General features: G+C 40.5%; 1 protein-coding gene across 2 annotated transcripts in view; it reads right to left on the reverse strand.

Moving 5' to 3' along the window:
- STK32B (serine/threonine kinase 32B) overlaps nt 1-19806 on the reverse strand; it is a gene marked incomplete at both ends in the record, with an annotated part of 173845 nt that extends 154039 nt beyond the window's left edge. The window contains one exon of one of the 2 annotated variants that reach the window (XM_082482817.1): nt 19731-19806. In XM_082482817.1, coding sequence (XP_082338943.1) covers nt 19731-19806 — 76 coding nt within the window. The remainder of the gene's footprint in view (nt 1-19730) is intronic. The other variant, XM_082482818.1, reaches the window with a different exon arrangement.
- Nucleotides 19807-27893: the final 8087 nt, after the last annotated feature.

The raw sequence follows: 27893 nt of genomic DNA on the forward strand, positions 1-27893 counted from the left end.
CTCTTTAAAACTAGCCCAAAATTTAACCATAACATTTCATAATGGGGGAGTTTGGTGTGCTGCCTCTGTGATCTTCAGACAGGTTACTCTGCTTCAGAGGCATACAGAGATACTCTGAGGGACCCGAAAAAAGAGAGCAATTGAAAAGCAAGTTTTTGCTAAAGAAAATATAGGAAGAGATGAGAGGAAAAAAAAAATTATTGTTTTAAATAAATAACGACAATCTGAAGGATACAAAGCAATATGAAAGATTTTCATTAAGAATTTGATTTCAACTCCAGTGAAAGCAAACAGAAAATGATCTAGATTTGGGGTCTTTCTTGTCTGTTTGCTTTCCATTTTACCTCTTTTCCACTGAAGAAGGAAGTGAAAGAATTACATAATCAAAAGGTTTTCACTGATCTCAGCAGAAATGAAAAATTTCTCAGTATTGATTCATGATGATTTTTGGTTTGCTGTTATTGTTGTCTATCTGTCCATGTGGACTGTGTGTGCATTTCTGACTAGGTTTTTTTTCAGAAATCAGAATGTTTCAAGAAATATTACATTTTATTTTGCTTTTAGCTTTTCACCTGAAAGATTTCTATTTTCAGGCAGCCTAATAATGAGAGGAAATAGAAAATACTGATATTTCCCAACATCAGGAGCATAACTTACATGCTTTAGAGCTTACCCACAAACCAGACTTCTCTCTAAGAGCACCTCACCAACACTGTGTTTTAGCCCTTCTTTATAATCCTTGACATGCGATGCAATGACAAGAGTACCTGATCACTGAGGTAAAAGACTTGCTCTTTGAAAACCTGACAAGAAAATGAGGCAATCACATGTACACCATCCCTGGCACATTGCAGGCAGCAAGAACAGGGAGGAAAGCAGGAGCATCCCTTTTGGTGGCAGTATGGACATTTAGATTGGATTAAGCTAGTCGTGACACCTTATGATAAGCTACAAGGCTAGTTTTATTAGAATTCTGGTTTCAAGGGCACTAGAATGAGATAGTCACCTTCATAGGGGAGTTACAGTGCTTTTTAGTGAAGAGTACATGTATTTTACTTTTACAGAAATTGTTTTATATCAAAGTAGAGATCAAACTGACTCTCTCCCATTAAAATATACTGACTCTAATATTTGCATTTTCTCCTCGTGGGTAAGTGAGCACAGGCGATGAAGGTGAAGACAAATTTAAAACGATCTGCTAAGCAGGTCCTTTGACTTAGACGGCAATCCCAGGAAGGCAACCAATTAATTAGCCTTCTGAAAATAAGTAGGAATAATAATAAACATCCTATGCCAGAAAGATTTAAGCTAATATAATCTAAAGTACAACTGCTATTATTTGAAGGCAAAGTTAATAATTTAAACTAATGAATTTTAAATTGTTCCTTATTAATAAACAAAAAAAGGTGAAATAGTGCTGGCAGGCCCAGGCAGAAAATACAAGGAACATGAAATGTGTTTTGTCATTGCAAAAAGTCAGCTGGACAATCAAGTAGGGATCAAGCCCAAGTTGATAGCATATCCTCATGGGCATGGGTGCAGTATAAAACAGGAAAGAATGACTGTCTATTTAGCATCACCATTGATGATGTGAGTTGCAAAAATTAGCACAGAGGATGATATGTTTTACTTGTCTTTTTGGGGATAATGCAAGGTCTTCAGAAATCTTGATGATGACTAACGTTACAGGGAATATCCAAGGTGAAGCTCCCTTGACAGGTAACTAAGATTTAAAATAGGAGCAGCTGAGACAGCTTAAAAGGAAAAAGAGACAAAATACAACAGTGGCAAGCATGAATGGAGGCTAATACTGCAAAAAGGCAAAGCAATTTATAATAATTCCTGCCCCGGGATATTATCTAAACCAAAAGGCATCACCAAGTTCAGAAAGGGGTAGGACTACAATATAGAGTAAACTCAAAGTGGGGAAGAGACCCAGACTGTGACTAAGAAGAGAGAACAGTGCAGAGCTGATGCCTTGCAGGGGAACCACAGACAAGACATTCTTCTAAATTTACTTCCATGCCCATGGTGGTAGGCACTGATCTGATCAGTCTGCAAATAGTACTGTGGTACCATAGACTGACAGCAAGAACTTGAGTGCTCATGATGGGCCATCAGCATAGATGGTCTTGATTTGTGTGAGTCAGTTTGGTGTAATCCTTCAGCAACATTATTTTAAAGCAGCCCTTCTCAGCATCTCATTAGTATTCTGTTATGGTGACTGGTTAATCACCCATACATTAAGCTAAAAAGATAACTGGACCTCAAACACGGGGGCTTTCACTTTTAGGTTTAGCAGAAAAGTGAAAGGAATTCACACTGCTAAATCTACAACTATTTTTCAGCAAGTAGCAAATAGCCACAGGTTGTTGTGAAAAGCCTGTAACCACTCATCAGGGATTTTACATATTGGTGTATGACTCAGTGCTATGAAAAATATCATCAGAAGTCAGGTGTTCCTCTGGATGGACTGAAATGTTATAAGAATTCTCACCTTTGCTAAATTGCTGTCATTGGTGTCTGTCAGTGGCCAGATCCTGGGTAGCCACACAAGCCTAAAGGCCAGAAAGGGTTTGGTGGTAGTTGGAAACAGTTACACATTAGTGTTGTAGAGATGTTCACTTCTTGTGCACAGGATTCATTGTGACTGGCCCCATGAAAACACACAATTCTCTCTCCGGTTAGGCAGGGACTGAAGCTATGTGACATGAAGAACTGCAATTACTAGGTTATTACTAGGTTTGGTGCATTGGATAATAACGCAACTGACTTAAGTCCATAGCCCTGACCTCATTGCCCCACAAAAATGATTACGATTTATTTAGGCAGTGTCAAATCTTCTGCACAACCATAGGTTACTTTACCGTAACAGATGGTCTTTGCAACTGATTTAGCTGTATCTACATTCTGTTAGCATATAGCATTCAGGTAACATATTTTCTAGTAAAAAGGTTTCTTTTGCATAGACTAAGTTGTTTTAGTGGAAAGTAATTGGAACTTCTGATATCATCTTAATCACTCATCCTTGTATCCTATTATAAAGCAGTAATTTATAAAATTTTACTGTTGTAACTCACAAGTCAGCGAATTTATTTTATTTTTTTTTAAGATCAGTGAAAGTTTTAATTAAAGATCCCTTTTTGTTGCTATGAAAACAGTTTTGTTTTGCAACAGGACAGAGATTTGGTTCAGAAAAGCTATTAACTTAGCAGCAACACTGGAAACATCAAAAGTCGTCAAGGAACAATTGAACTGCTGTACTAGACCTTATCACAGCCAGCGAATAGCAGGGAAGCCTTTGTGAGTCTCCATGCTGTTCATAGCTTTTTCCAAGGGTAAACTTGACATTGAAACTAAGGAGAAAAGTTGCAGGACCTGCCCAAATGTAAAATGTCTTTAACACCTTTCATAAGTGATAAAACATAGCTCACTTTTGTTGAGAAAAGAGAGTTTCTGATTGACCGTGTTGCTTACTTATGAATGAGCTGACAAAAAGAATCTCTGAAATCTATTGCAAGGAAAAACAGGTTGACAGGTATGTCCAACAGAAAAGATACTCCTTGAGAAAATGTATTGCTAAAATACAGAAAGTCTAAATTCCACTTTAACTGTAATAGACCTCCCTGTGAGATCGGGAAACACATAATAGACTATGAAGCATCTTTTTCAGCTAGAAAGTGGGAATATTCACCTCCCTCTGAGTTACTAGGAGAATAACCTCATTAATAACTGAACTGGAAGGCTCTCTGACGGAAGTTGCTATGGGAATAAAATGTCAAATTTCAGCAGACCAAACTGTTTTCTCCTACAATAAAATTTACCAGAGTGATCCCCAGGTGAAGGAAAATTTTTTAAATGAAGTTACCAACAAAATGCTCTGTGAGGCATCAGTCAATCTTATCCATGTGGAGGCCTCTAGAATGCCAAACAGGCTAGGGGGAAGCTAAGAAACCTCTTCCCTGTAGGCTCCTTTGGGCAGTGGCTCCTAGAACACAGTTCTTGCAGGTTTCAGAAAATGAGTCTTGGTGCTAAGTTAACGGGTGGTTAGGGAGCCATGTGAATACCTAGAGAAAGTATGAGCTGTTCTCCTTTTTTTTTCTTCTAAATTCAGATCCCAAGAGATGAGGAGTCTGTCTCCAAAATTGGATCTGGAAGAATTCTCTCTTCTATTTTTAACCACAACTACAAATGAACTACTGGGGGCAAATAAGGACACTGAAGGGTCAGAAAGATTCACATTTCAATTGGGGTTGCCTCCCATTTAGTGTTTTTAAATCTAACCAACCCCATGGGCATCAAATGAATGATGCTAGTTCTAACTTGCAGCAGAAGTGTGCCTGAAGTGCAGAGCTGTAGGCTTGTTTTTCATTTGCCATTGTAAGATTAAAGCTCATCAGTTTGATAGCAGTGATGTTCCCCCAGGAAAAACCTTTCAAAAGAAGCAAGCAGACCTGTGGGTTATAAATGTGGCCGTCCAGGTCTGGTTCATCCTTTGGGATTTGAAAATAGTATCAAAATCATGCCAACAAGTTTCAAAAGCATTTGAAGAACATTTCTGAAGATGTCCAGGCATTTGTATCTCATGGCTCTTCTTCATCAAAAAACTTACAAATATCAATGTGAAAAACAACCTATATCTCTCAGTGCTCCGAGAGCACTAACTGGCCTTGCTGGCCATGACCATCTTCCCCTCCCCACCACCACCATGCTGCCCATGGCCTCAGGAGCCCCATTGCAGCTCAGGCCTGGATCAGGCCTCTATGAAACGAGAAACAGCCATGAAGTGCAGCTCAGCAAAGCCATGGCAGGTCCCCACAAGGCTCCTCATGGCTCTTCCAAGCTGCACGTCAGCTCAGTCCTCACCACAGCTAGATTGCAGGTACATCTGTGCCTGGCCATGCACCTCAACGACCCTCTGGGCTCTTGGCTGACCCCGCTTATTGTCACTGCTGTGCTCTGCTCGCCTGGCTTGGGACAGGGCACCCTCACCCTGCCCGCTCCCGCTGCACAGCGGCATTTCCAGAGCTGCAGCCCGGGCCATGGTTTTACAGCAGTGGGATCCAACTGCAGGAGGTAAGGTTGCCCAGTAGCAGCTGAGGGTAGAACAGGGACTGAAACTGGAAAAGCTGCCTTTCATTTCGGAAAAAGGCAGTGCTTAGTTAAATTAGCGGCACATACAGTGAGTACATTTAAGTGCCAGCACTCCAGTACAGAAGTTGAAGAAAATTTCAAGTATTCCATTACTGCCTGGCCACAAAGAAACACCTCAGAGTCCAGCAGAAGCTAGACAGAGTCCAGCTAGATGACTCTTACACTAGCCAGATTTCCACTGACTGTTAAAATAAAAGAAACAACTTTAAAGAGAGTTGACCTCGTCCATTAACTCCATCCATTAGCCCACCCATAGCTATCCATCCTCCGCAATTAAATGACTTTCACTATGTACTTCAGCACTCAAGTTGCATCGTACTCATATGTCTTGTAAATTTTTAAAACTAAGTTATAATTCCATTAAAAAAAAAAAAAAATCAATTTCAGGGATGGAGCCTCAAATCCAAACCTCTGAGTTTCCAGAGGGACTGACCTGAACCGAGCTTTACAGTTCTGATTTTTTTAGTTATCTGGAGCCAAAAAGGGGCTGTTTTTTGATTCTAGCTAGAATTCTTACTATTTCATTGTGTGAATAATTTGATTTCATAAGAATGACTTCATTTCGTCTGCCATTTTGGAGTAAAAGCAGGTTTCCCAAAGGTTTTTTTAGCTACATATTCAAGACCAAACTTTTGTTGACCCAACTTGATTGATTTTTCCCAGCTTCAGTTGAAGCAATATCCTGAGTTATTAGTTAACATTAAAATACCTTTCTATTTTGATACTTCACTTTTTGCAACTGTTTTCCTTCAGGGTGTATAGAAAGGGTAGAAAAAAACCTGATCGTAACAGATATATTTCATAAAGAACTTGCAGAATTTCAGTGCAATGCATTTCTTCATCTCAAGGTTTACAGATAAATATTTAATGATGGAATTGGTAGTTTTGGTACCGAGACTGAAAAAGATGGATTGACTGGTGTACATACAATGGCCAGAATACATACAGCTGCAGAGTTGTTTTTTTACTTGGTGCTTAGAACTTATTCTCTGATCATTACACTACTTACCTCTGGGAAACCCTTCCAGTGACAAAGTGAAGAGCGTTTCAGCCAAATAAAAATATGCTTATTTACACACCACAAGCAATTACACCAAAGCTGATAGGACCACGCATCGCTGAAAACAGTAAATACAAATAAGGAAATCAGGGCCTTTGTCTTATGTGTCCACCGCTAAGATTAGGAGTGAAACACGAAAGATTTAAAGCAAAGCAAACATATATGCACTCACAAGACAAACCAAATCCACCTCATCTCCATTCCTAGGCTTTCACATCAGATGACATAGAGGTGACTGAGGGGAGGAGGAGGACTTCAGACCAGCCACAGTTCCCAGGTTATGGCCGGGGGTTGGCATTAGCAGCAGAAGGTCAATAGACCCTCTAAGCTACAACTTAAATTAGAAAGATTTACCTTATATCACCACACAACAGGAATAAGTAAAAAAATTCATTTGATGTAGAGGGTGTGTAGCTGACAGATATTAATGGAAAGAACACAACTTCTAATTTTAACAACAGAAGTTATTAGCTGCAAAGCACAAACAAATAGTGAACTGCAGAGGATAAAATTGCTCAGTGTAGCAGAAGGTTTGTTCGTCTTAATGCCTGAAACATTTGGTGGTATTAAATGTGCTTATACCAATTCTGTATAATCACAGAAATAGAATCTCAAATAAGTTTAATTATAGATGTTAGATGAAAATAATGAATATTGGTGACTCAGTTCTAGAGTTCCCTACCACATACACTGGGTTTATTTTGACGAGAGTAAAGTACGTATAAAAATATCTGTGTATATAGAGAGAAAGAAAGAAAGAGAGAGGAATATTCTCTAAAAATATATGTGTTTTTGCATTATATTTTCTTAACTAGGATGAAATGGTAAATTGGTCGATCAGAGCTTCCTCTAACTGCTGAAAAGAATATTGAACAGCTTTTGTTTCTTCACATACAGAATGGAAAACTTCAAAATAGCAAAAAAAATGTTTATTACCCACCACCGGGTCTGTCCTTTTTGTTTGTTTCTTTGTTATGTTGTGTTAATCAAGAAATATAGGTAGAAAAAGGACTGGAAATCAGCTTGATATCACTAAAGACTAAAGGAAACATATTGCATATGACAGTAGCCAGCAGTCTTTCCCGGGTAGTCTGCTGGGCTCTATTTTTCTTTTCCAAATTAGAACGTAGCACTGCAGGAAGGTCTTTGCAACATCCAGGATATCCCGTCACTCAAAACATCAGGATGTCATTGATCCACGTATGTCTGTGGATCAAAAGATGTATATGATCTACCTCGCAGAGGAAGATTAGGAGGCTCAGAGCTGATCCTGTAGTTACTCATTAGCATTTGTATGCCCAGGGAAACATTCAGAGTTCTCTACATCTCACTAGAAACAATGAGAAAACTGAATGCCACAAACGGTATCTTTTCTCTGTAAGGTACAGCAACTACAATGAAAGGGTCACTTTCTATTAATGCATTTGAAATCTGCACCTGTGCTCTCTCTGACACCTGTGAGGTAGACTGATGGCTCCTGACTTAGGAGAACCAAAGGTCTGAAGTCAGGGCAGCACTCAGCGTAAGTGCTTGAAACTGCTGAAAGCATGGTATCTCCTCACTGCCAAATATTACTTAATCTTTTCTAAACAGCAGGCATAACCTCTCCTCACCCTCAGAAAAGCCTTGTGAAAAGCCATTCAGAGAGAAGACGCTATCTTAGCAACAGCTAGAATCTGCCTAGCCACCAGACAAGCTCCACTTGCACGTCCTGCTGTCCACAGCCAAGATTTACCACTGCCGGGGCAGCCATTCTCTCACTGCTCTCCTTCTCCCGTTCATCAGCAGAGAGCTCCCTAACTCCAGAAGAACAAGGATTGCCCTGCTGAAAGTTTGGATGAGTTTGGAAGAGTTCTCTCCTCTTTTCCAGCAAAACCTGAGAGCACTTAGTCTTTCAACGCTGAGATTTTTGTGGATAATTTCACACTAAAAACGTATTTCTCCTTCCAAGGTATTTTTATCTGCTATTATTATTTGCACCATAAAACCATCTCATTTAACACTTTCGCTTAAAAACTTAAGCAAAAGTCCTCAAAGACATATCACTGGGCTGGAAAAACATTGGGAATAATGACACAGTTGGCATACTGTTGCTGAAAAATCACGTGCCAAGGCTGGGCACAGAGGAATCTCATCAAACTGCAAAAGAGTTCTAGCTAGTCTGGTCCTCCCATTATATCCAAACTATTCTCAGTAAAGGCTACCTTTGTTTTAGAGCAACACCCTGCACATGAGTGTGTAGCTGTCTCTGTGGTTTTCTTAGGCTAAAACAGTCAAATGTGAAGCTGGACTTAAAATAATAACTTTTTCCTACTTGTCAGAAAGCATCTTTTGATTAGCTTTTGTTCCTTGCCTGCAAACTCTGTGTAGCAGATCACAGTGCCTAAGATGTGGTAGTGGCCCAAAAGAATTTGCAGGCTTTGCAGCGTGGGCAAAGATTTCTCTAAACCTAACCCCAAAAGACATAAAAACAATCTTCATAACCTAATGTGAAAACAATCCAGGGGGAAGCGGAGGATAGTTTCAGAAAGACATGAAGGACACTCAGGAGGCTAATGGTGATTTTGTGATTATATTGCACCTCTCTTTTAACAGGGTAGCTAAGAACTGTTTTCATAGCTCAGCACAGGAGGCAGAACAATATCAAAAGGAAAAAAAAATATACTCGAAGGATTAACTCAGTTTGCATTTCTGGATCTTAAATAAGGAACAGCAGGTGTTTCCTTATCACTGCAAAAGTAGGAAAAAGAAGGAAAATGTTTTTTCTCTGTTGCAGCATATTGCCTCATAGTATATTTATCTTACTTAATACAATAGTCGTTCTTACTCAGAACAGTGTTAGCAATACAATGACAGAGCCATTGCTCTGTTTCATTCACTAGCAAACCAAATTAAAAATGACAGGGCAGAAAAGTACATCAGCTGTAGAACTTATCTAAAAGTTTCCAAACTTCAAAAAACTGGAATTGAAATAATTTAACACAAAAAAAAAAAAAAAAGGAAAGAGAGAGAAAATGAGAGAGAATGTGGAAATAAACTCAAAATCAAGAAAATACTGCCAGATTTAATACATGTTTCAATTTGAGTCAGATAAACAAACTGTAGGGTATATTTGGTTAATATAGCCAAACCAAATATTTTCAAACCACAAAAAAAGTAGAAAAGGAGTAATAAAATAAAAAATACAGACTTTTCTATTAAAATATGATATTATGAAAAAAATATTTATGGGGATATAAAATTTGGGAAATAAATTTCAGGTTTATCAACTATGTTTAGTTATCATTAAAGCCTTAAAAACCTGTTGGCTACCACCAACTCTAGTAATGCTTTCTAACAAAGGTTCCTTCAATTCAAAAGGAAAATGCCTTTGTCTTAATTATGGAATGCATGATAGTAACTTATGTGTCTATATTGCAGTTAATTACCATCTCAGAAAATAGCGTACAACATTTCTAAGTATAAGAGTATTACAGAATTTGATATTCTGTGTCAAGACATGTGACAGAGATCATAGAAAAGGTGTGTAGGAGAAAAAATATTATAGACAGAAAGAATCTTCCATTAGTTATAGCAGGAACTATTCATATGCAGAACTGAAAAAAGAATGTTGATGGACTGAATATAAGTGAAATAAACTGAAATCATAGAATTATTTAGGTTGGAAAAGACCTTTAAGATCATTGAGTCCAACCATAAACCTAAACTACGAAGCCCACCACTAAACCACGTCCCTAAGGGCCAAATCTCCAGAAAGCTTTCCTTGGTGGTATACTGCCAGGTTTCCTGGCAGACAAAGAACGCCAGATTGGAAAATACAGAAAGTTGACATCCTCTAGAACTGAGGCGGTGATTTAAGAAGAGACATCAGATTTTTATGAACGTTTTTTACAGAGTTCATATTTCCAGTAGTTAAAAACAAAACTGTCCAATTGCCTTACAAATCCTAACCTGTCTGTTCAGACTCTTTCATTTAGTTAGGAAAATACACAAGTTGATAAGAGTCAATGTGGAAATTAAGGAAGCTGAAGATGAGGTCAAACTGATCAGGTGAGAGACGATTACAGGGTAAACAAGTCTTCTGATTATTGGGGTGGAAAATTACTTATTTGGGAACAAAAGGAAGAAAGTCCTCATTTCTGTGATACAAAAGCACACCCCTACTTCTAGAGTGCCTTGTTGCTGGACACTTCAGGTGAATGCTGACTGCCTATGGGAATAGGTCAATATATAACACTAAGATTTTCCTGAGGACAACCTGAAAACAGTCACATGCTGCACTTTCATTATATTTGTCAGATTCTAGTAAGTGAGACGTCTGAAAGGGAAAACCTGGTAGTACTCACCAGGGAAGCAACAGATGCCTTCGTTCTTTCCTCTTCTCTCCAGAAATTTGTGTTTTATAAAGGTATAGTACTAGTATCTATCAAAAAACCCCACGCTTTGCATAAAGGAAGTACAATAAAACCCCGTCTACTACATGACCTTGAAGAGTATGAACTTGAAGTATACAGTACAACGTTGTAATGTACACACATGACGTATAATTTATACAGTATGATGTTCATTTCTAACAGTTTAAAATGAAGTCAAAGAGTGTTCCATGAAATACTGTATTAAAAGAATCAGTTCTAGGTCCTGATAAATGTATTAACACTCAACCTTTTCTTGTACTGAGAAGGTGTAGGCATCTTGGGTCCCATTGGTGCTCATCTGCAGATACTGTGTGATATGAACAGGCATTTCTGATAAGGGAAGTAGTTTCCTGGGATCAAATGCAGACAAATAAAAGGCAGTGTTATAATTCAAAACAGATAATGTGTTAGAGACTGAATCCCAGAGAGTAAACCAGCTTTGTTCTTCTTCAACCAAAGGAGAAAAAAAATCAAGACAACTGTTCTCTTTTTGCAAGCACTCTGTATTTGTTATTCTTGCCAAATTGTGATTGAGCCCAGGGAAACTCAGAATATGATTTAGTTAAGAAAACAGCGTTTATTGCAAGCACAAGTTTTTGATCTTTACAGAATAATAATCTTTACTTTTTCCTGTTGCAGGGAAACTTACATATACACATGTATACAGTGATCACAACTACAACAGCAAATTCGGCAACAGCTCAACATAGGCTTACATCAGGCAGTAAGTAATATAGTTTAAGGTAATTGATTTAATTAGTTTATGGAATTAAGCAGAACTGTGCTCAAGATAGATCAGGTCCCCTGATGTGTACACTGCTTACTTCTGCTGCTCTTCCCCCTCCAGAAAATCCTTGCCTCTCCTGCTAAGTTTGGTGGATAAGTCCACTACTTTTTATCCCTTCCCCTCACATGTTTTACCATGATGGGGTACTGTGGAGCTCCGCTACCAGGCTGAACTTGAAGTTGCCCTTTTCCTTTGAATATCCTCTCAGACATTTTTTCTTTGTATTGATTGATATCAGTAGCAAGCTTTTCTCTTACACATCTTTCCCACCATCTCAGAGTTAGCTCACTTCAGATAAGTCAAAATACTGTGAAACCTCCACAATGAACTCAAACTTTTCCTCTTTTCCACCCTTCAGTGCTTGGACCCAAGTGTCACTACCCACTAGGTTTAGAACCAGGAAGGTTTCTGCTTCTGCTTTCCCAGCCTTGCTGTTTAATGAGAAAGCTAGAAAAAAGTGTCTTGTGCTTGGCCAGCAAAAACCCTGCCGCCTTTGTCCTTATACTCGTGTTCAGAAGAGACTGTGCAAAGACTGTTCTGGTAGGACAGGACCTACTTCATTTCAGCATCTGTGGGCAAGATCTTCATACCATACTATTTTTTTCTTCCAAAGATTTTCTCAGACATTTTCTAATTCAGCCAGATACAAGATATCATTCCAGGCTGAACTTCCTCCATTTACTGGACACCACAGTGCTCAAGGTTCTCAAAAACCCTCTATTCCCACATTACTGCTGGCTTTGTAACCCACATCCACACATCCACATCAAGGAATGCTTTCACTTTCATGCCAGATGCTACCAATGACCCAGTGGATGTCATACGGGAGCCCAATGTGAGGAGGTATACCTGTTCGCGCTTGTTCTATGGGAAGGTGTCAAAGGGGATTGAGTGCAACCACCCTCATGATCTCCCAGGCAGAAGTGGAAGACTGATCTTTTGAACTATACTGGAAGTAAAGCAAATACTGAGGAGTAGAGTCAGTTTAATATCTTTGTACATTTGAATACCATTTGTCCATGGGAAAACTAAGCATTTAATTTTCAGTGTGCTGCTTCTTCCACCATTCAGCTTCCACAGTCCTGCAGAACCCAGATCCCTGGAAGCCTACTCTTTTGGCACAGAAAATGACAGCAGCACAGCTGAAGGAGCACAGCCTTGCCTTTTCACTGCAAGAAGCATCTGTGGGCAGGGATAGGAGACTATATATGAATTTTTAAAGGAGTGATTGCAAAAGCAATGGTATGGTGTTGAGATTTAGACAGTGATCTTGTTTTCTCATAGTTTATTTCACATTCCGAGTTTTCCCTGATCTTGGATAGGAGTCTTTAAGCTCATCTTGTTTGATGCTTGGTTAGCTTTGAATTATTTATACTTAGTTACCGAAAAAGCCTATCTGGACATCCAGGCACATGACATGAGACACATAGCAACATGGGTAAAATGTTACATCTCCTGAGCACTTACACTTCCTAGATAAAAAGCCACCAAGAGATCCCTTAACACTGTTAGAGGCAGGTGTCATGCCAACCACTTGCATAAATTCTTTGCATAAATTGCATAATTCTTTGCATAAAAAAGCAAAGACGTACATGATGTCTTTGCTTAAGACAGAGGTCCTGACAAGGATGTTTCCACCAAAGCAGAAAATTAAATCCTGGAATTGTAGAAAATATGTTTAGAAATTATCTTGAAAATTCTTCTGGTCCATCTCTAAGACATTGCTGGCAAAGATTTTGTTGAATCTGGATGATGGTAAAGTAAAATACAATTGGTAAATACTTTAGCTGTCCCTTGAAAGAGTCTTGGTTCTAATCCTGACAGTGTGAGGTAAATCAGACATTGCACAACATTTTGGGGACAGTCAAATGAAGAAAAAGAGATGCAGCTCATTTTAAGGTGCAAGAAGCTAAGATTGAAGTGCCAGATTGATCCTGCTTTTCTTCAGAGTTCCCTGTAGAAAAGGGAAAACTGTGTTCTGGTATTAAACTTCACCTATAATTATCACTTAGTGGTTGAAAAAGTCCACATTATTTGTATACACTGTAGCAAAGCTTTAAGAAGACTGAGTCAGGAAGATAATGGTTGATGGCGGTTGCAATGCCATGATATTCCTTCTGAACCTCCTTTGCCGCAGACCACGCAAACTCTTGACAACAGTTTAGCAGTTGGTATCTCTATGACTGCCTGAAATTATCCCATTTTTAATCTGTGTTCTCCTTTCTGTCTATATTCTCCTACTGTCCCATACCATGCTGTAACTGCAAGCTGGACACTGATCACTATTTTGTTCTGTGTACAGACACCAGCATCGGGTTTCTGAAACGTATTACACTACACATAATGATGACTTCATGTCTAAAGTTCAATAAATGGAAAATAAATTATATATAATTCAACATGGTCATACAACAAAAAATAAAAATCCAATTATCTGGTTCTTATTTGTCTAAAATCTTGACATCCAGCATAAAATAATGCCTTCTACAGCCATGTTTTATCCCATTTTTTGACACAGAAGTGCCTTAGAGCATTTTAAAGTCACAGTGTGGTATTCCTACCCAATCCAGTTCTAAAAGGGAATCGAAATATTCATCTCTGAGAAGGAAAAAGTAAAATGCTATGCAACCCGCCATAGAAATTGCACGAACAAACCAAAAATCCAGCAGAAATACTAATCCCACCCTATATTTGTTACTTTCACTAACAAAAGGCATTTAGAATCTAAGCCCTGTATTTAACTGTTCTGTAGGGCTATATTTTATGAAACAATTAGTTTGAAAGGAGTATGTTATTAGCCTCGTGATTCGAGTTCTTTGTAGTTGCTGTGTGACTGCCTCAGCCGTTATCCGTAGCAGCTTTGTGACGGCAGGCTGATGAGCACTATCATATCACTGACAATAACTGGGCACTGCATACTCTATTTCGAATCTGACTCATTTTGACATTTAACCATTGCTTTAAATCAGGTCCAAGTGAAACCCTCGTGTGTCATTTTTCCCTCTGTCACTTTTATAGATCTTCAGCACTTCACTGCACTTTACATAAACTCAGCCATTGAGCTGAATTTAGCTACCTGAATCCATATTAATCGCCAGCGTTTTTGTTAGGATGTGTATCTATTTTTAATGCTGGTAGTACAAGATCATCTTTTCAGCAGCTGGTCATTTAATAATGACTTTTTCTGCAACTCACCAGCAACTTAAAATTCTTCATTTAAGCCAATGGCTTAAATGAAAAGAGGTAGAGGAGAGGTAGAAATCAATTTAAATTACAGCTTAGAAATTAAAGTTTAACTCTGGAGGATGGATGCTATATTCTCTAGTACATAAGATTTCCATTGAATTCTGTAGTTATGACACTACAGCGGAACGAAGCGTTATGACTCAGGCAAAGCAGTGGGATTCAGCACTTGCTTGAAGTTAAGTAGATCCATAGGCACTACAGTGAATCAGGGACTGGCCGTGTAGAAATAAGCCAAGGCATGTTGCTATGCCTCATTTCCCTCATACAAGACTGAGGCACAGCATGTCACGCTGTCCTCTGCAGAGAAGTATTCAAGCTCTATAGCTTCAAAATGCTCACTGAAAGGTTCTTTGGAAATACATATTTGCTTTAAATGTAAAGTCACAGACTATAAAAATAAAACCAAGCTCTTAAGTTCAGTGCACTTATTTCTTGTTTCTCTGAAACTCCGTGATTCCCTTTCTAAAAGTAATTGCAGCACAACTGACTTTGTAAGGCCCAAATAATCTGCCATAAAACTGCCATATCAGCTCACTGGACCAGCTTCTAGCCTCTGACACTTTGGCTTCTTTTCCTTTCCTCTGTACCTTCCGCCACAATATAGGCAAATATGTTATTACTATTTGGTAGTAATAATCTCTCCTGAGTCAGCTCTTTTCTAATGACTCTCTTCTACTATTTCACTTCCACCTGTTAAATATAACTGAAGTTTTAACAGAGCACAGTCAAGCAAATCCAGCATGAAAGATACCCTTTACAGTCAGCAGACTATTGCTACTATATTTGTTACTTATGATATTTACTGAGAATTTGCAAATAACATTTACCAATGGTGGATATTCCTCTTACCCTTCTATTGCTATTCTTGTGGACTTATTGCTGTGTCTGAAGAGCCAAACATGAGAAAAGATGTACTCTTTGCTCTCCTGGTATTAGTACTGGATACACATATTCAGGAGAGGATAATTGTTATGAGAATAGAAAACATTCGAGGTAGAGAGTCAACATTCCTTTGCTTCAGCAGTATTAACCAACATGAAACTGTTTTCCTTTTAGCCGAGTGCTGAATTGACCACACAATTAGTGTAGTATCTAGCCGGAAAACACTTTCTAAATGTCTCAAAAAATGTTATCGTTTCACACCGTTACGGTGTCTAGCTTTGATTAGAGGTAGCGATGCTGCTACACCAGACGTAGTTGTCTATCCAACCTGTACAGCAACAACATTGGACTTCTTCAGCCAGAGTATAAGCTGTAGGCAAACAAATGACTCTGTTCACTGGATTTTCATAGCTGCTCTTGTGCTTTAACCCGGGCTAAGAAAAAAATATGAGACCAACACAGCGTGGGTTTACCAGAATTTGTTTGTGCAAGAGTAACCAGATACTTTGCCTCGGTGAGAAACTTATTTTGTAGATGGTAGAGTTGGCTTAGATTTCATTTTTCTCACTTTCAGTGAAGTGATATATCAGAAAGCATAAGCAAAGCTGAACAAGGTGAGAATTAACTGGCAAAATGCAAGGCGGGTAACACAGGAAAAAATGTTATTTTGAAAGGGGAATTATGAGGCTGACGGGGGTTAACAGCAAAGAAGCTGAAGGCTGGAAATGATCCAGCTGAATACTTACACAAAATATTCAGTGGACTTGATAATTGGCATGGAGCTGGTGAGAGTGGTGACAATACAAAACATTGATAAAGTAATGGAGAATCAGAGCATTACAAGGGAAAAAGCGGGTGAACGTCTTTGAGAGTATGAATAATAGAAATGGGCCAAAATCCAGTCATGCAAAATGCAAGGTCATGTACAACAAACAAAGGTCACAAACACCAAAACTTTCCGCTGTAGATTGGAGCTCATCAGTGGAAATTACTGAACAGGGCACTGGTGGACTAACTGATCACAGGGTGACTGAACTATCCACACGATACCTCCATGAAAAGGGCATATGTAGTCATAGGCTGTACCGGGAAAGTTATTTCCAGTAGACATCAGGAAGTATTGTTTCCAGCACAAGGTCCTGGTGAAATCTCACCTGCAATTCTGTGTATAATTTGGATTATCAGTGTGCAACCAAGACAAGTTCAAATGCATGCAGGTGGGGGTCAAGGGGATGAAAAAACTGTGGAAATAAGAGAAAACTGGAAGAGGTTTTCTTACAAAACAAAGAGTGAGAAGGGACATTTTTGCTGTCTGTCAATGCAGTGGAGTAATCAGGAAAGATGGAGAGCTGTTTAACAAAAAAGTTGAAATATACATAAAACTTATAAATAGGTTAAGAATCATTTCATCAGGAAAACAGATGTTTCTAACCATTCAAAGAGTGAAGCTCTGGAAGATCCTTCTAACAAAAATAGAACACAGAAAAAATATAGCTAGTTTAAAAATGGTGAGTATTATGGCCTTTAAAAAGATCAGTGTATGATAATGATGTGTTATGCTGTCTGTGATAACTGGGGATTTACAGCATGCAGTCCAGCCTTCTGGCTGGACCCTTTTTTATTAGCCTAAGCATGGTGGGGAGTCTACACACAACATACAATGTTTACAACTACTCAATGGATCAACACCTATTCTCATTAGGCAGAAAGCGTGAGTTGTACCTCTAGAGCAGATACTCTATAGGCTTATCAGGCAGTAACCTGGGTGCTCTTCACATACTGTTTCTGTATATTCCTTTGTTAAGTGGTACACTGAATAAGTAACTTTTTATATGATTTATGAAGTGGCAATAAATGGTTTTAAACCTCTTCTTCCAAATTCATGTTTTATTCCACATCCATCATTAACACATATGAATAAAATGACAATACTTTTTTCTGCTAATATTTCTCATTTTAAGAGGCAGCTGCAACATTACACACAATACACTAAATAGCTTAGTTTCTACTATGCCTACATATTCATACACAACTAATTTATTCCAGTTCTCTTTAAATTGATAAGCATTGTCATTCTTGAGCAAAATTATACCATCTCAAAAAACAAATCTACTTGCTCTTGGTATACTTTCTCTTTTTCCTTTTTTTTTAATTTCACATTGAGTCCAATATAGTGGAAAACAGCGACTCTTGTAGCTACTAGCGGGAATATGAAATACAGCTTGATTTTGGATTAAACTTTTTAAGATACATTTTCAAAGAGGAGATATCTTCCTATTTTATTTAGGTACTTGGAAAAATGCCACCCTGAAAAATAATCTGTAAGTAGTATAGAAAACAGGTTATTGTTTCAAAAGCAACGGACTCTTCTGAGATAGATGGTTGTGCTAAGTATAACATCTTAAGAGGAAAAAAAGATATGATGCTAGGAACAACATAACAGGAAAAAAAACCAACAATACAAAATGAAACCAGGCAAAGAATAAATAACGGCCTCATAGATATCCATAAATACTTTATGTGCCTTTTTTTTAATCAGGTATTAATAATGGCTGCACTACAGAAATGTTTTCCTAAGGGAAAAAGAACTAAGTGGCATGAAGTCTTCTCTGCAGTAATTTACTATGAAACTTTGTTTTGTTCAAAAACTGACCACAGCCTTGTCTCATGAAAAAAAAAAAAAAAAAGAAAGAAAGAAAGAAAGAAAGTGGTAAAAATTCATAGAAACTGCTAAGTCAAGAGAGGCCAATCAAAAGTCTTACAAAGGCAGAGACATGGCTATTTTTTTACCTTAGGGTGTCTAGACAAGATTAACTCCATGCTTTCAGTCCTGGGTATTTCTTGGTGAGATATCTCATAGTTTACAAGACTAATTGTGCACGATCAAGTTTTTACCTTGGGGGAAGGTGTAAGGGGTGGAGGGGCTGCTCTTTTTCACTTGTTTACACAGCACGACCTATGGTAAATGACTGAAATTTTATATCAGTACAAGAAAATCACAGCTATTGAACCACAATACACAAATAGTAAACAATCTGTCCCATTCTCCACACAAACAATGGATTCTTGTAAATCAAACCTCATCAAATACCACTTCAAGCTTTGTCAAGGAATAGGGAATGATAGTTGTATCTTAAATGCAAGTAAATGTGTATTCACCCTTTTAAGCACTTTACATGCATTTAATATACTTCCTCCCTATTAGCAAAACAATACAAGTATCTCCATGAGTCCTGAACATATAGGGAGGAGCATACATGTTTTTGATCTGTTATGAGCCTCAGAAAGACAAAACAATGCAATAGCCTAATGAGACACAATCACCTCCTGATAAAATATATTGGAAACTACATGGAAAGGAATATACTCAAAATTAAGCATCAATCGTCCAGACAGGCAACAACATCTATCCCATAAGTAATTATTAAAATAGGTAAAAACTGTAATAATTTAATTACAGTAATTAAAAATACTTCTAGTAATAACATACAAATATCTGCTTCCTAAGATTGCAGTGTTCTCTTTCCTTCAACAGCCAAAATGATTGTAATTGAAATGCAGTCACATAATTCTGGTTAAATATGGTCTACATATAAAAATGACATGGAAATGCATAAATAGTGAAGAAACACCATGTTTTATGCAAACTTTTCCATTGCCTTCCAAAAACTTTACAAGATACACTTCCTTATGACATATTATCTAGGCAGGGAAAAAAACCTCAGAGTAATAGAACAAGCTAAAAAAGAAGTTTCAGAAAGTGAGGGTGATGGAAGAAGTGTACTGACTGAGAGAGACATCACCATTTAAAACGGGCAGGCGGGCAAAGAAGCCAACTACAAATGAAAACAAAAAAGCGGGCATCCATCTCCAAAACAATGCCCATTCATAAGCGCGGGTATGAAGTTACCTGCCATGTGCCTAAACCCCAAGCGACGGTGTGCCAGACTCCAAGCTCATGAGCTTGGCGAAAAGCAAATAAATAAATCAACAAACAAACCACCCTGCGCGATCGGTGTGAAGGGCTAAACAAAGGTGGGATTTCCCTTCTCCTTCCCCGGGCAGCCCAAACCTGTCCCACATTGTTCCCCGCAGGGAGCTGGAGGGGGGGACAGGGAGGGAAGGCAGGCAGAGCCCCCGGCCGGGGCAGCGGCGGGCGCGGTACCGTGGACAGCTCCGCACTCACCGTCCTCGTTCTCGTCGAAGACGGGCGCCCGGTGGGAGTGGCCGCCCCCCATCTTAGTCCGCCGCCGGCTCCGCATCCCCCGCCGCCAGCATCCCGCGGGGCCCGCCGGCAGGCACCCCGGCACCGGGACAGCTGCCCGCCCGCCGCCGCCGCCTCCCAAGTCCCCAGTTCCCAGCCCGCAGCCCGGCCCGGCCGGGGGAGCCTCCCCGCAGGGCTGCTAGCAGTCACCCTGCGACATGCAAGCGATCCGCCTGCCCCTGGCAGAGAGCGCTGCTGGCTGGCGCGCACCCACTTGGCCCGTCTCTCATCGCGGAGGGGCAGGGGAGGGAGGGAATTAGGGGAGGAGGGAGGGAGGAAGGGAAGAAAGGAGGGAGGGAGGAGGCGGAGGTCCTGCTGCTGGTGGCTTTTGGTAAGCGGTAAAAGCTGGATCTACCTGGATCCTCGCGGATCCTCCCTCCGCTTTTCCTCCTCCCCGACCTCCGCTGGGGAAGGCGGGAGCCCCCGCTCCTGCCCCGGCAGCGGGACCGGCACCCGCGCCCTGCGCTGCCCGCCGCCCCGGCGGCGCTGCCCGATGCCGGGTGGGGGGGGCCGACGGGACGGAGCCTCTCCCGCCGCCCGGAGGAGCTGGCCGGCCCCCGGCGGAGCGGGCTGGCACCGGCAGCCGGGGGCCTCCCGGGACGTGAGCGCTGCCTCGGGTGGAGGGTTGTCTCCCGACCGGGTGTTCGCCCCCGGCAGCGCGGAGCCAGTTGACCGAACTTCACTGAGTTTACACAGGAGGAAAGGAAGGAAAAGAGGGAGATTCTACCCTCACCCCTTTTTTCCTTTCCGCTGGGACCCCCTTTCCCCCGGAGCGCTGGGAGACAGGCGCCGGGGGGCTGCCCCCGGGTGTCGCCGGGGAGCGGGGCTGCCCCCGGCCGGCGGAGCGGGGCGCCGCTGGGGCGGGGCGCCCATCCCGGCCCCACACCGCCACCTGCCGGCGGGACGGGGCTGTGCCCCGGGCGGGGAGGGGGGAGCTTTGGGATTGTCTTTCTGGACGTGCGGTAAATACCTATCTGTGTGTTTATAATGTATATAAACACCGTGTTTGTCTTGAAATGACTCCACTGTGAAAGCGCATTAGGGAAAGCGACCAGAAACGTTCAGCTATAACACAAATCACCTGCTGTATGGAGAGTAGTGAGGTCTTTCTAGAGTCGATATTGATATTTATACAGAGAAATAGCTGTCCCACCCCCTTCTGAAGACACTACCGTCAGCAACTTTTGAGGTGAGGTAGAAACAATTATTTGTGAAACTTCCTCCAAAGGGAAACAGGTAAAAAAAAAAAGTATCTATGTTATTATTGTATCCAAGTCAAAGTCTGTACAGTTCCTGTAGGGGAAACCCACCAAATAAAAACCAAATGGAAGCAGCATTTTTGGCTTCTTCACTGTTACAAGGGGAGAAGAGGTAGAAGGAATAGGAGCCTGAAGCCAAGGTATATGTATTTTCATACATACAGGCAGAAAGACACTAACGTTCTCCTGTAATATCTACCACTTCTTCCAGCATAGCTGAGTTTGGAAAAGCCCAAGAACAAATTCTACATAAAGTAGAACTTTCAGTCTCTGTGCTTATGATTTTTACCCACCTCAGTTACTTGCATCATTTGTCTTTGAACCCAATATAGTCCTGCTATAACCTTTCAGTGAAAGCTTGATTAGAATTTAATGTAGTGGGTAAGACCCTGTGGCTGAGAGCTCAGAGCTTGCAGCACCTACAAACCCAGAGCTGATAAATTCAGATACAGTGATATTTTTTCATAAGTAGACATGGACAGATTGTATCACCCGCTGATATCTCTTACTTAAATTATTTGGGTTGCCACTACCTACATGTGAAAGCATTTGCAAAATAGAGAAGCTTTCAAAACATTGACCCATGGCTATTCATCTAAAATGTAGTCTGGAAAGCATCACTTGCTCTTTGTTATTCTTTTGTTTATTACTCACCCATTCGTAGATTTAGTCATCCAGTCAAAACCAGAAACAATATCACATTACTGAGGTTATGTTCCTTCAGTCAGAAGACAGCAGTAGCATATAAAAATCATTGCCTTTCAGCTAGCAGTTATCCAACATGGTCCTTTATACTAATTCATTTCCTTCTGCATTAGAGAAGGAGGACTGCACTTAACACATTTCAGCTGGTAAGAGTTACCTTACATCATGCTAATGTAATTGCTTCAATTAATGCAAAAGTATTTTAAACTGACCTTCCAAATAATGGAAAGAAGAACTAGTTTGCCAGTAAATCCCCAGGCTGATCATTTTACACACAAGAAACACATCCATAGACTACAGAGTGGGATGAGCAGAAGCAGTTTGGGATTGCTTTGCATGCAGAAAATATAAATTCATAAAAAAATACTCAAAACTGCCTTCAAGAGTTACCCTATTACTTTTTTACATCTGGCTCCCTCCATGTAGACCAAAAGTCTAATGAGTCTTCTGAGATGTCTTTCATGATTTCATATGATAAGGCCCACTATGAACCAAAACAATTCCAACAATTTACAGGGCAATGAGTTGTCTCTATTTATTAATTAGTCAGACCTACTAGACTGACGTGTCTTTTTGACTCCTGTATGGATTATCAGAGCTTTGTAATTAATTTGTCCTTGGTTTGTGAACACTCCTGGCTTATGTTTAAACATCAGCATAGCTAGGAGGTTAAGAAAAACAGCATGCTGTGTTAATGTGAGATGTGAAAAATTAACATATATTAATAAAGTATTGATGAGCCATTCATTCGTGATTTATTAATTGATAACATTATATTCCTCTACAACTCCTGCACTTGAACAGTGACAAACATTAGCCTTCACAGTCATTTTCTACATAAATACACCAAAAAAATGTTAAAGGAGAAGCTGCTGCCCAAGCATTCACACACGATTCATGGTGTCACGTGCACATACACACACACACATACACTTACTCTTGGGAACGCTTCCTCCTCCTTCAGGCTCGACCCTGGGTTTCCCATAGCAGAGTGTCTGGTGTCGGATTTTATAAAATAATTAACTTGATTGAAAGGTACAGCAGCAAGGACAGCCCAGGCTGGGTGCCTCCAAAGAGAGGGACCCCGAACACAGAAATCCCTGGGCAATGATACCCTTGTGATCTATACACCCGCCCCTCACGTGCTCTTCACATGCTGTCCGTGCATCTTTTAGTCCAATGGTGATTTTTGGTCTGGGGTCTTCTAATATCTTATTGGATTCTTTTTCGGTGTCCAGGCAGGCAGGTTCTAATCTTGTTGATTTGCTGTTTCCGCCAAGGGTTGGAGCCTCCTTGTCCTCTGGTTTACATTCCTTGTGCACCTGCACTTGCTGGCAAAATACGGAGAACTGAAGAGTCCCAGACTTGGGAAAAACACTACCAAAACCTCAGTGTGATATCAACACCTTTCCCATGCCAAAGGACTAAACGTAGCACCGTACCAGCTGCTAGGAAAATTACTAAGAAAAATAGCTCTGTTGTGGCCTAAAGGCCTATTGTGAGCTTTACTCACGCTGAGTAAAGCTAGGCAAACAGCACAAATCACATCATATTATTCACACCGTATTATAATCCTAAATAATTTATTCTAATTAAAACTTACTTATTTATGCTAAACCACCAATATCCCTCGACAAAATGATCGTTTGACAAGAATTTGGGGGTTTGCTGTTCTGAAGGCAACGCAATGAATTCATTGCTACAGCGCCTTTGCTCTGAACAAGGATTTGTTTGTAGCGCACTCACCGCCTTCCTGGGAGCATCAGCATTTTTGCAGTTAAATCAAATGCTTTTTTCATCGTGGTCCCCAATGGAACAGGGGCGAACAAGGCTCTAGATGCATGCTTAAGGCCCAGCAAAGACTCAAGGAAACCAATGGTGGTTTTCCAGTACCTTCAATATTAGTAATATCAAGCCTTGAATATATAGGCTGCTTATTCACATGGTCCTGGAGTCCCCTTTGTCCTCTGGCAACACTGAATACATGCTAAACTCTGAACAGACAAATAACTTCGGTATCTTTTTTTTTCATGTTACCCTGAACAACTTGAATTCTACTGCATCTGCTCCAAATTTAGCAACAACTCTTCAGGAACAATTACTCATGTGTTTTTCCAATTGCTTTTGTAAATCAGAGAGAAGTCTGAAATTCTATATCATAACATCATGCGTATCAATGAAGTTCTCTGAAGCCTGAGCATTTTCAGAAGAATTAAATATTTACTCTTCTGGGACAGAGATTTGTAAGCTACAAGCAGCCAGAGTTCGTAAGCCTTGTGAGACCAGAACCAAATCCAACTTCTCATGCTTATCTGCTCTCCTAAAAGATGATCACGTTTTGCTTGAGATAAACCACGTTCTAACCTTAAAAACACATTTTATTTTTAGCAGGTAAACACTACATAGGCTATGCAGAAAACAGGGTAGGGGAAAAGGACAGTCTAATAGAGCTTTTTTCCCCCTGTAAATAAGAAGCTGCAATCAGCATGAACATCATGTTGAGACATTGTTTTACATTTTCATTTAAGGCCTATCTTGTCTGGCTTAGATTAATAGCGATTTTTTCAGATGTCCATGAAGAGTTAGCAATAAAGAAAATCAAATATGATTACACTCCTTTGCATTATAAAACTTCACTTGGGAATTCAGTAGTTTAAAGCCAGTAATTCTGTGATTACAGCTTTTGTATTAAAATGCTTCTGAAGAGACTTACAGGGTGACCTTACAGTTCTTGATTTCAAAGCATACCCTGTTGATATGTTAATATTTGTAAATTTCAGAGTGTTTACACTGACATTTTTGTGTTTGAATACTGTCATGGAGTTAACAAACAAGATAATAAAATTGTATCTCTTATATTTATGACTACTTTAAAAGGAAAGATGATGGGTTAAAAATAGTCCCCTCCCTGGAAACCAAAAGGGTCCCTGCACAGAGGTGGTTACTTCTGCTTGCTTCTTTCCTGCAAGGAGTCATGTTCACTGCCATGAGCTTTTACTGCCATTGGGGAGACAAGGATAGGGCACAGCCATGATGAACACATCAGTGGCATTTTTAAAGGGAGTATCAGTGAGAGAGGAACACAATTCTTACTGTTTTTCCAACTTGCCAAGAAGTGCTCACTGGTGGCGTGGTCAGATTTGTTCTCAGGAGAAAGTACAAGCAGGGTAAGGAGTTAGAACTCTTCAGCTGGAGTCAAGTTCTCAATTCAGGCATGAGAACAGGCTCTGTGGTTTAAACCAGCTCCTTTCCAATTAGGCAGTTGCACTAGATGATGGTTGTAGGTCCCTTCCAACTGAAATATTATCTCCTCTCCTCTCCTCTCCTCTCCTCTCCTCTCCTCTCCTCTCCTCTCCTCTCCTCTCCTCTCCTCTCCTCTCCTCTCCTCTCCTCTCTTCTCCTCTCCTCTCCTCTCTTTTCACCTTGCACTGGTGCGCAGTAAAGCTCACTATGGTTATTTACCATGTGGCAGCTAAGGCAGTGGCAAATCTGCTCAAATTTTCTTCCCGAATCACATCTGCTCCCTCTCATCCTCTTCAGTTGTGATAAAAGGCAGAAGATGCTGAAATCAGAAAAACTTTGATCTTTCCATAGTTCACGGTTGGAACATGCTTTTTCCTCTTTTTTATTCATATTTTGGGGGACGTATGTGCTGCGAGCACTCGCTAAAGAAGAGACAAGAACCTGAAACATGCACTGACAGTTTTCTAGTCACTCTTCAGGCATAAGTACTTGCTGTTCCCGAGAAAGGTCAAAGCCTGTGCAAATTGACTGAATCCTATTTCATCCCTGGATGAATTTGGAGAAGACTGTTTCTCCTAAAGTTCTATTAAGATAGTGTTAAAAAGCTGGAGTTTTATAGAGGTTTACCACAAGCAGCAGTGAATCTAATTGGCATCATCTGTTGTACTGATGCAAGTGACAGGGTGCAAGAACTGGTCCAAGCAGAGATCAAAGTTTCCTTTACTTTGCCAGGGTTATGACCTTGCTCGAAGGCACTGGTTTAGTTTGGCTTCCCAGTCTGCTCTACCAACTGCTCCTACCTTGGATGCCTAAGGCACAAACTTAAAGCATAATGCAGTTTTGAACAGATTTTGAACTAATCCCAGTATGGGTCATCCAGGTGTGGATTTGCGTGAGGACAAAAGCGGCTCTAACCTTCCCATCAGAGAAGTTAATGGAGTATGGAATAGACTCATAGACGAGTTGCGTGGAATCAAATCTCATGGTTAGATTGTGAGTGTGTCTTTCCCATCCTCCATTTTATAGGGAGGCCAACCGCATTCAATAAGGTTTCTAAAAGGCTTCCAGCCAGCTGCTGCACTTGCATTGCATCAGTGTGAATGCAGCACAACTATGGCCACCTACTCAGCAACCTGCTGTACCCTCAGCCTTGTTTCGGGAGAGGAAGAAAGTATTTGGTCCCAGCTAAACTTGGGAAATCATAGAAAGCCTTTACTACAGCATCTTTAAAAGACAGTAGCAAGAATAGCACGCATGCCTGTGTAAGTAATGTATTAGAGAGAAACTGAAACTATTCATTTGAAGAGAACCCTAAACTGATAAAGAGGGGAGAGTCGGTTCTGCACTATATTGAATACATTGGGGTCCAAATGACAGTTAACTTTGGGTCTGGGCTTCTAGCCAAGTTCCAGTCTTATTTATGGTATATACCTGTACGATATTTTGATATCACCCAAGTAATCAACACAGATTAAATTGCCTATATGTACTGCAAACACCATTCCAGGCTGCAATGGCTCTAGAAACAGTTCCCAACCCACTGGAGTCCCTCAGAAAATGTGACTGTCTATAGAAATGAAGTCAGCTTGCTGTGCTTATTCATGGAGTGAAAAGAAACTGAAGTTACTGGAATCCGAGGTCAGGAGCGATTACAACTCCAGAGATGCTGGCCCCAGTTTGGATGTGTTATTCCTGAGCCATGTTTTTGCAATTGGCTTCAGTCACAGCCTGATCAGGTCCATTATGCCTATCTTGTGATTTGACACTGTTACACTAAATCTCAGATTGTTAAACCCTAAGCAATTTTCACTGCAGCATGTAGCAGAAATCACTTCAAAATAGAGAGCATTTTGTTCCTTTGTAGCTCTTACCTGTTTCTGCGGAATTTAACGTGGCATGCATTATGTATTTCCCTCAGCACAGAGATAACACGGAAAACTTTCACAAGTCTTTTGTAAGTTCCTTCCTTGGTGTGACTAAAGTTTTGAAGTCCACAGTATGAGAAAGTAAACCCAATGGTTACGGTTGGAATGTGAGAAACCTGGTGTCAGCCCTCTGCAAGGTGACATGTGTCTGTCTTGTTAAGGTCAATGGCAACACTTTGGTGTGAAACAGCTGGGATGGGAGCAGAGTCAAGCCTTTAGCAATGTGAGACAAGAAAAAAAAAAGCAAGAGATATTGGTCTACTGCATGCAGGTACATCAACAAGAAGCATGGACAAAGTATCTTCTGCCTGTACAGGTTTTGGTTACAGCCTTTAGTTTTATTTTTGGGATGTTGGAAAAGAATCTTTCTAAACCAGTTGAGGTCATCAACACATATATGACAAAAGAGACTTTGGAGACCATGAGACCTTGTTGTGATCAACTTACTACAACATCATGTGCTTGAGCATGGCAATGTTCAGCTTGGGCATGAAACTGAGACCAGGGATTCCCATGTTCCACTCCTGCTGTGCACACTTCTTCACCACTGCACACTTTTTCATCTTTCCAGCAGGTGCTTTCATGTGCAAAGTACTTTTTTCAGAGCAGAGTTCTTGCAACTTAAGGAGGGGGCAAATAAAAGCATCTGAAGTCTCTTTCCTTTCTTTAGAGAGACAAACTGGTTCCAGCAACAGGTCTGTAGGAGTAAGTGTTGCTGGAGAACAGGGCCAAGCAAGAGCAGGTGAGGGATGTACAGCCCCAGGATGTCTCCTCAGCAGCTGCACTGGCTTTTTTCCAGCGTAACTGCTACAAGGTCCTCCTAGTAACCTAGCATACCTCCAGTAAATATTCCAAAGAAGGTGAGACTAGGTCTGTGCTTCCTCCAGCAGCCTGCTCTGGGTGCTCTGCTGCTCGGAGGTGCAGCCATTACCCCGCAGTGTAACAGCCCAGCC

This window comes from Vanellus vanellus, assembly GCF_965231255.1.
Source record: "Vanellus vanellus genome assembly, chromosome: 4".
Taxonomy (NCBI): Eukaryota; Metazoa; Chordata; class Aves; order Charadriiformes; family Charadriidae; genus Vanellus; species Vanellus vanellus.